This window comes from Branchiostoma belcheri, unplaced genomic scaffold, assembly GCF_001625305.1.
Source record: "Branchiostoma belcheri isolate BF01 breed outbred unplaced genomic scaffold, Haploidv18h27 scaffold14, whole genome shotgun sequence".
Taxonomy (NCBI): domain Eukaryota; kingdom Metazoa; phylum Chordata; class Leptocardii; order Amphioxiformes; family Branchiostomatidae; genus Branchiostoma; species Branchiostoma belcheri.
This window is the reverse complement of record NW_017802824.1, coordinates 1,152,765-1,162,296: the sequence shown is the minus strand read 5'-3', so window position 1 is coordinate 1,162,296 and position 9,532 is coordinate 1,152,765. Positions and strand designations below refer to the sequence as shown.

The 9,532-nt window shown below is 41.2% G+C and overlaps 2 protein-coding genes across 3 annotated transcripts in view; both read left to right on the top strand.

Annotated features, from left to right (window-relative positions):
• LOC109464703 (polyubiquitin-like) overlaps positions 1-8,123 on the top strand; it is a 10,068-nt gene extending 1,945 nt beyond the window's left edge. The window contains exons 1-3 of one of the 2 annotated variants that reach the window (XM_019761764.1): positions 5,348-5,454; positions 6,519-6,844; positions 7,722-8,122. In XM_019761764.1, coding sequence (XP_019617323.1) covers positions 5,380-5,454; positions 6,519-6,844; positions 7,722-7,965 — 645 coding nt within the window. In that variant the 5' untranslated portion in view covers positions 5,348-5,379 and the 3' untranslated portion in view covers positions 7,966-8,122. Of the gene's footprint in view, positions 1-5,347; positions 5,455-6,518; positions 6,845-7,721 lie in introns of those variants that run through there. The other variant, XM_019761765.1, reaches the window with a different exon arrangement.
• Positions 502-3,983, top strand: LOC109464702 (probable E3 ubiquitin-protein ligase ARI10). Its single transcript, XM_019761763.1, has 3 exons — positions 502-830; positions 2,238-2,712; positions 3,481-3,983. Exons 1-3 carry the CDS (start codon positions 628-630, stop codon positions 3,610-3,612), a joined length of 810 nt encoding a protein of 269 aa, XP_019617322.1. The 5' UTR covers positions 502-627; the 3' UTR covers positions 3,613-3,983.
• Positions 8,124-9,532: the final 1,409 nt, after the last annotated feature.

The following is a 9,532-nucleotide window of genomic DNA, read 5'->3' as shown; positions in this document are numbered from 1 at the left end:
TATCTATCATTGTCATTTCTGTGAATTCCTTAAAACATCTACTGTTAGTTTGTGTAACATTACGTCGTGCTACAATCTGCGTAAAAAGTGGGCTTCATTACGTGTTATCTGCTAAGTCTTGTTGGTATTGAAAACTATTTTTTGTGCCGTTCTTCTACAAACAGCCAGCAGAATTATGAAGATACTCGTTCTCAATGCACATGCTGCAAACTAAAGTAATGGCAGTCCTACGAAAATTCTGTTTGTAATGTATAAGCGCTTTATGTCGACGTACAATGGGTGTGAAATACATGTTCTCGCCCATCGTGTGCCACCGGCTCGGTGGTAATTGGCTACTTTACAAGTGAAAGAACCGCGTCCGTGGGCCTTGATAAATTATTCAAATTATTCAGCAGCCCTCTGATTGGTCTCCGCTAGAAATTTACTGGATGTCATTCAGTGACGAGCCTCCCCCCCCCCATGCAAGCCCTCTCTAAAAATAAGTGTTTCTTCCTGCAGGATGCCACAGTAGACGAACTCATCAAGAAAATCAGTGAGAAGAACAAAATCCCTCCTGAGACCCAGCGAGTCCTGTACACCACCAAGCAGCTAGAGTATGGCCAGGGGAAATATCTCTCTGACTACAACATGCAGAATGAGTCCACACTTTTTGTCGTCTTGCGCCTGCCTGGAGGTAGCGGTAGCAAACAGCTGGATGAAGATGTGGAGACGACGGACGCTCCTGACATGATCAGCTGGGAGGACGACCCCAACACTCCCCGCGCCAAGATGTCCTGTGGACACGCCATCACGCCAGAGACTCTCACCACCTACTGCGAGAGTCTGCTGAGGTAAACTATAACTGGAAAAGTAACATTTGCAAAGCAAATGCATAATGTTTACCTTCGCATATTGTCTGCTTTGTTAATTCTTACTCAAACACATTCACATATATGGTCAGACAGGAGTTCAAATCCCTCCTACCGGTACTATAAAATTGCAACATGATGTAACCCAACACCAGTTACCATGGTAACAAATCAGGTCATTGGCCAGGTCAGAGGTCACTATTTGGAAAAGAAGAATAGGAAACTGAGCAAAAACAATATGTTTTCCTTCGGTAAACATAACTATAACCTTGTCAGCTAGAACCTAGAAATGTCTATATTACTAGTAAGTCACTGATACATGTACAAAGGCCGCAGCAAGTAATTTTCATGGATGACATCAGCGCACTCATTAATTTTTGCCTGATTTTGGAAAAATAAACAAGAAATTATGTTGCCCTCTGACAGTGTTCAACATGCGGAAAATGGGCAAAGATGTCTGTTGCCATGCCGGAAGGTGGATGGCAGATAAATATGAAGAGAGGAGACAAGACAAAGCTCTGTTAATGTTAAATGTCATTAACTTTGATGCAGTGATGTATTTCATTAGTACTTTTATATGTGATATTCCCACTGAATCAAAACCATCAATTTGTGCAATGACTGTACACCAAATGCAACATTTGCCTGGAAAAACATAAGCAGCACCACAGAAATCTTTTTAAAAATTTAAACTTTCACTTTCGTACCAAGTACATGATACCATTGACATGGCTACATCATGCATGCCATTGTCTGCCTGAAATACAGACACACCTTTCACTTTCGAATGCGTCATACAAAAAAATAGCAGACCACATGTAGCCCATTGTTCTGAACCAGTGGTGCAGTTTCAGTCATTCACCCCAAGGGGGGAAGGGGAGGGGGGCACAAACTTTGAGGTGGGTGGCTGCCACAAGCACTATATATTTCTAATCAGGCTAGATCTTAAGTACTTCACTAGGGCTTTATCTATTTTTACAAAATGTTGTTACCCGTTTGTTAAGTGTTCACACACTGTTTACATACACTATACTGTTCCCAATCTGCAAAATATAAAACTTCTATGTTACCTTATTTCATTTGATTGTTGATGAGTTAGTTACAATTTCCTCTTGTTCACGATAAGTTTATCTATTTTATAGTTGACCTTTGTTAGTTCATCTTTATCTTTTGTTATAATTATAATGTCATGTAGTTTTGTTGCGGTTATCCCCCCAGGAATCTTTGAAAACCGCCAATAGGCGACATGTATATCCTGGTTAAATAAATAAACAAACAAGCAAACAAACAGAGAATTGTTGCCTATGGACACTTGTTCAGCTTTTGATTTAATTCCAACTCTCTAAAGCATCAAAGCAAGCACTAAAGTTTTTTTGGCCTATGTTTCAGTGCTGGGAAGTACGTTTTCAAGTGTCCCTACATCAGTCCAGCTACAGAGTACTGTGGGAAGGAGTGGTCCTATCTGGAGGTCCGACGCCTTGCTGTTCTCACCCTGGACGAACAGAAGCAGTTTGAGATCAAGATCTCCGACAACTACCTGCGCAAGGGGATGGGCATCCAGGAGTGTCCCAAGTGTCACTCCTTGTGCGAGCGGATCGACAAGAAAGACAAGCGCGTGGTGTGTCCGCTGTGTTCGGCAGCGGGCACGATGGAGTACCACTTCTGCTGGTACTGTCTGCACGAGTGGGTCGGGACAAGCGTCGACAAGTGCGACAACGAAGACTGCAACGGTGAGGACAAGCGACTGAAGATCCTCCGGGAGAGCAAGAAGAAGACCATCGTGGGCGTGGCTAACTGTCCTGCCATCAGGGCCTGTCTGAAGTGTGGCATGCTCATCGAACATGACAGGGCCTGCAAGCATATGGTAATATTTTGTACATACATGTATACTGTGATGATACTTGGTTGTAACATTGCCTGACTACAGATTCTAATGTTGTCTGATATTCTGGTATCTTTGCATGTTTATCTAGAGTCATGTAGGGTATTTTATTGCAGACAAGTCATTAACTCTAACTAACTTTGTAACTAAATAACTCCAACTAAAGGGTAACATCTGTGTCCATAAGATCACCATAGTCCATAATATCGCCACCTTGAGAAAAATTGTGCTTAAAGATATTTTTACTGCAACATACCCTAGGTATGTACATTTGAGGTGAGCAGGAGTGCATACCAAAAGTATGTTGCATTAAAAAAATCTTTAAGCACACTATTTCTCAAGGTGGTGATATTATGGACCCGGGTGATATTATGGACATGGATGTTAACTCTAATTCTGGATTCTCCAGTTGGTTCAGCATTCAAAGAGGCACACAAGTCATTAACACTAACAAACTACTACAATGTAGTAACTAGCTCTAACTAATTTTCTTAACTCTATGAGTAGAGTAGAAGCTTTGCTAAGCTGACCAGCATCTTTTGTACAGCAATCATTACTCAGTAAGACATCTGGAGACGTACATCTAACATTTGATTTTCTTAACTAGTATGGACTATACTGTCAGTTCAAGACTCAAGTAGGTAGACAGGTCACTCTAACTCTAGTGCTATGACAGCATCTTGTGATATCTATGGAACTTTGTAACCACCTCTCACCATTGACTATGTCTGATATCTCCCCTGTATGCAGGCCTGCATCTGTGGTCAGAAGTTCTGTTTCATCTGTCTGAAGCCTGCCATTGAGGGAAACTACCAGTGTGGTACGTACAAGAGCCCGTGTGAGGTCGCTGATGTGCAGACCACCATTCCCGGAGATGACTAAGATGGCCGAAGAACACTGTCCGCTCACGTTACTGTTAGGGCCAGTTAACACGGGGCAAAAAAATCATTTGTCCTACGACGATAGACGCGTGGTGTGTGTCGTAGGACAGATTTTTGAGCATGTAAACACGCCCGCCACAAGTGTCGATTTTTGCATGTGTGGCACATCCTGAACACATGCCGATTGTTCTGGGACAAATGATCCTTGCCCTGTGTAAACTGGCCCATAGTCTTACATGTAGCCTGCGTCTACACAATCTCTCTCTGGCTAGGGTAACTGTCAGGCCACCCGCTAGGAGCATGATTTAGTCAGGCTAGTCTTTACATGTAGAGAGAGAGACACATACCAGTACTTTAACTCAAGTTTTATCTAAAAAAAATGTGTCACTTAAACTATTACGTTCATTATGTTGGATCCACCCTCCCAAAAAAATCCTGCAGATTGTATGCTTGCACACAGAGGTATTGCTGAAACATTTCTATGAAAAGCTGTTGTGATTGTAGTGTTTTGTTGGTACTAAATTGTGGTGATTTAGAATTGTTACCTGCTTGCATCAGAAGTAAAAACTATGTTTTCCATCTTTTGGACCCAGGTTGATGTTATAGAAGTTTTCAGTAGCAAATTTGAACATCTTTATATTGGTTATCCCAGAAACATTATATATATATACTGTGTATGTGTGTGTCTAAGGAATGGACCTTTTTTTGCATTCATTAAAGTATCAAAATGATCTGCAGTTGTATGTTTATTGAACTACAATGTTATTTTAAATGTCTATAACAGTATACTACTAGCTTATGTAAACTCGCACTGTTTTAGGAGTGAATATTGACGATAGGAGCATTATTCTGCATAACTGATCTTCATGAACTACCAAAGTGGCCATGAGAAGATGTTTTCAGCACCAGGGACAGGTCCGTTAGACAGGTGGGTTTTGGTCCAAATCGCTAGGTGGCACTCGTGTACTAGGAATTAAACTGAACCGTGAAAGAAAGTTGCTGGTGTCCCAAACTGCTCCTGGACCAAACTTCAAGGGGACGGCGGTAATTCCCCTAAGCGCGGTTGTTTGTTTTCTAACCAATGGTTGCGGTAAACTGTTCCTGTCCCCTGGCATGCTATCTCTCTTATTTGGCCGATTTCTACTCATCTACCACCTCCCGAAGCCTGGTAGAGGCTAGATTCCCCACAAGGTTTCTGTTTTCGCAGTACTAGTATGACCATGTGGACACCTTTACTTTTGGATGGGGGGGGGTGTTCAAGACCAATATTTTTATGACATAAATAAAATGCAGTTGTAACATCCATTTTAAAATATGTACTCACATCTATTCCATTACGTAACAACAACAATGCAATATTAGAGAGATAGGTAGCATTGGTTTAATGCGATCTCATATTTTCAAACATATAGGATATAGCTACATCCCCTTTGTAAAAAGTGGAATGGCTGAGAAACATCTGCAACTAGTTATCAAAGGGAAAGTCCATCGGTCGTACCATTTCAACCATGGAGGGGAGTTACTTATGAATCATTTGCAACGTCAAATGTCAAAAATTTGGAAATTATTACCAACTTTTCTTGCTTCAACTATGTAACATTTATATCATGATTATACATAGTGTAATGCTCATGCTTAGTGTTAAACCCACCTTATTGGTTGACTTTTGATTTCCAACTCCCTATTTCACCGTGTCCTTGGTATTACCCTATGCGCCGTCTTGTCCAAGGAGTTTCAAACACAAGATTTCCTTCCCGTTACCAGCGACATGGACGGTGGAAGCATCTGGCAAATTTTTGTCATTGGACTGAAGGGAAAAACAAATGTCATACAGATCCACAAGGTAACGTTATATTACCATATTTCAGATCTATCAACTTTTAATATTTTCTGAGGCGTGAGGTAGGTACTACTAGTGGACTAGCCTATAATTTCAAGCCATGGCCAACATATTATAGATTTGGTGCTTTTTCGTGCTTTAATAGCTGCCTTTAAGTGCCGGGGCCTTTAGGAGCAGTTTAATACAATGATCAGCATCAAATCTTCCCTGGATCGTTCGTAGCTTGATCGTTCCTTGACTTGATTATCTTCAAACCTGGCTTACACAATTTCCCGCCAAATCTTGTTACGTAGGTGGCCACAGCTGGAAGTTGTTATGGCTGATACCGTTTTTCCATTCCCAGAGTGCATTGCGACGGGGGGCGGGGGGTAAATTTCCCAGGTTGCATAGCACAGGAAGGTGTCCTGTTGACTTAAACAGCTTGTTTTTCTGTGTGTTTTGAGTCAGGGCTCGAAATACTGGGTGCATGTGCACCTTAGTGCACCCAAAATTGGAGCTGTGCACCCAATTTTTTCTAACCAGTGCACCCAAATATTTTTGTAGTAGATTTTGTACATATCAAATCTATAATAGTATACAAGATATTTATGGCATCTAAGTGTCAGAAAAATAACTAAATCTTTGTTGTAGTACTTGCTTAAAATTTTTAAGTTGCTCTCTTTTCAAATGTAGAAAACTTTACCTCAGAAGATGAACTCTGAGCAGATGTATATGTACATTATGGCTCCAGCTGGTTTTGTTGTTCTTTTCATGCTTTTCAGGGCCGATTTTGGCTTTTCTAGTTTTGTACCTTTTTGTCTTCCCAGCTACTTCTCTCCAGAAAATATATTTTACGTGATTGGTAGTTCTTTAAAAATGCTGCATGTGTAACAGTAGTCACATGCCTTTTTTGTATGAAGTTGTAATCAGGCCTTCGATGTCTTCACAATTTATAGGTAGCAGCCCAAAATCAATGTAATTCAAGCCTCAGGATTCTTTAACACAATTTGTAATCAGCTCTGGAAAGTTTGCATAATTTGTAATCAATTCCCACACACAGGTCCTCACTAAAGTGTCTCTTTATACAGGATGCCACGGTGGACGAACTCTTCAAGAAAATCAGTGCGAAGAACAAAATCCCTCCTGAGACCCAGCGTATCATGTACGCAGGCAAGCAACTGGAGTATGGCAGGGGGAAACTTCTCACCGACTACAACATACAAAACAAGTCCAATCTTTTTGTCGTCCTGCGCCTTCATGGGGGTAGCAAACAACTGGATGAAGACGTGGAGACGACGGACGCTCCTGACATGATCAGCTGGGAGGACGACCCCAACACTCCCCGCGCCAAGATGTCCTGTGGACACGCCATCACGCCAGAGACTCTCACCACATACTGCGAGAGTCTGCTGAGGTAACTACTGTTATCTTTGGTACTACGGCCATGGCCATGCTGACTTGATTTTATGGATGACATCCTCTGAAGTCCCCGTAAGTAATGAAGTAATGCGAGTGGGCGAATAAAAAAAGTCCAGAAAAAAAAATGCTGCTAAACCACAGGAATTTGCGGTTGTACATGGCTACTGCAAGTCATGCACATGCTGGCCTTTTGTAGCATCTATGAGTCGGCAAGTTGTATGCCGTACTGGTTTCTAGAGTTCCATGGAGCCTCGGTAGCCTGGGAGCCATGCCTCCATAGTTACCACGAACTCCCTATTGCCGGTAGCCACCATGGACTACAGAGGATGGCACCCAAGCTTCAGCCTCTGAGTTTTTTGTGTGTTTGAGAACAGGCAAAAATCAATGTACGTGGAGATGTCATTCATGACATTCAATCAACTTGGCCTAATGAAGTTCAAATGGAAAGCCATGGGTTTAGGTTCTGGCAATATAGCAAACCATGCACATCTGTATGTTTTTTTTTTCTCTCTTCTTTTCCAAGAACCATAATAGAGTGGAAGTCAATGCCGCCAAGTAAAGGTAGGGCATCACTAGATAGTTTAATCAATGCCTGCAGATAGATGTGCAAAGATTGGGGTCATTCAGTGTAATATAGCTAGCTGCTGCCGTGCCGCGTGCCTGCAAAGCTGGTGTATTATGCCAGAGGGCGTGTCGTACTGGCTATACAGGTACAGATGTAAAGGATTTACAATTAATCAATTGATTAATACATTTTTGCACCCAAGTTACCACACCCACAAGAGCAACTGTGAACATACTAGTACATTCTTTATTTAATTCTAAAGCATCATCACTTTGCTAAACCAAGTTTTTTCTGTCCTATGTTTCAGTGCTGGGAAGTATGTGTTCAAGTGTCCCTACATCAGCCCAGCTACAGAGTACTGTGGGAGGGAGTGGTCCTATCTGGAGGTCCGGCGCCTTGCCGTTCTCACCCTGGATGAACAGAAGCAGTTTGAGATCAAGATCTCCGACAACTACCTCAGGGCCTGTCTGAAGTGTGGCATGCTCATTGAACATGAGAGGGCCTGCAAACACATGGTAATATCCTGTGAATGTGATGACACTTGGCTCTAACATTGCCTGACCTCAGATTCTAATGTTGCCTGATCGTGTTTATCTAGAGTCATGTAGAGTATTTTCTTTACTCTATTAATGCATTCTCCACTTGCATTCTCCATTCTCCGCTTACCTTAGGCCTAGGGATAAAAATGTTGTGTTTCCTGTTTCCCAACCGACCCTAAAAAACTGCCGACCCTAGACTTTTTTGGGGAGGTGGGGGTTGTGAATCCCTGCAAGGGACATAAATTTTTCCAGATGATTGACCTTTTCTAGCTCCGTGATCTGATACCTGGGTGATGTAACGTTGTACAATCGGTTTTCCAACATTGACATTGAAAGTATAAGTGTCCTCATTCACTTTGTTAAACTGTCTTGGATCACTGGAGACTGCCAAGTCTAACATAAGAAAGAAAAAAAAAGATAATCCCTACCTACCGACCCTAACTTTTTCAGGACTGAAACAGGAAACACAACATATTTTTCCTAGGCCTTCCTGTTAGTCTCACATGTAGCCTGCATTTGCACAATCTCTCTCTGGCTGGGGTAACTGTCAGCCGGCCGCTAGGAGCATGATTTAGTCAAGCTAGTCTTAACATGTGTCTCTGTCTGAAGAGAAAGACAGATATTTTTATTCAAGTTATATTTATAACGTTGGGTCCACCCTCCCAAAAAACATGCAGATTGTATGCTGGCACACAGAGGAATTGCTGAAGCATTTCTATGAAAAGTTGTTGTAATAGCACTGTTTTATTGGTACTTAATCGTAGTGATTTAGAATTGTTATCTTTGAGTGTTTATATCTGCTTGCATCAAATCTGAAGTAAGAGCTAAGCAAGTAGACCTGCTGTTGACTAATTTTGAACTAAAAACTTAAACATTTAGACCTAGGTTGATCATATAGAAGTTTCAGTAACAAATTTAGACATCTGTATATTGGTCATCCTAGAAACATTATATATGTCTAAGGAATGGACCCATTTTTTTCATGCCAAAGTTTCATAAAATTATCAAAATGATCTGCAGTTGCAGGTTTATTGAACTACGTGTTATTTTAAATGTCTATAACAGTATTCTACTAGCATATGTAAACTCGCACTGTTTTAGGAATGAATAGAGACAATAGGAAACTTTGAAACTTTATTAGAATAACCATTAGCGGTGGACCCTAGGGTCCACCGCTAGTCTTCCTGGTATTCATACATACAGACAATACATTATACAAACATAGTTGACAACTGGACAAGTCACAAACACATCTAAATCAATCAATAAAATATTTACAATATACATAATTTAAAAAAATTATTAACTGATATTCATTAACTACCAAAGTGGCTAGTATAGGTAGATGTTTTCAGCACCAAGAACAGATTTGTTGGACAGGTGGTGTTTTGGTCCAGGTCGCTAGGTGGTACTCATGTACAAGGAAATCTAACTGAACTGTGAAAGAAAGCTGCTGGTGTCCCAAACATTAAAGGGACGTCGGTTCGATGGTGATTCCCATAAATACAGTTGTTTGTTTGCTTACCAATGGGTGTCTGAAAGCAAATACGACGTTAGATCTTTTTCCCATTGGATACTA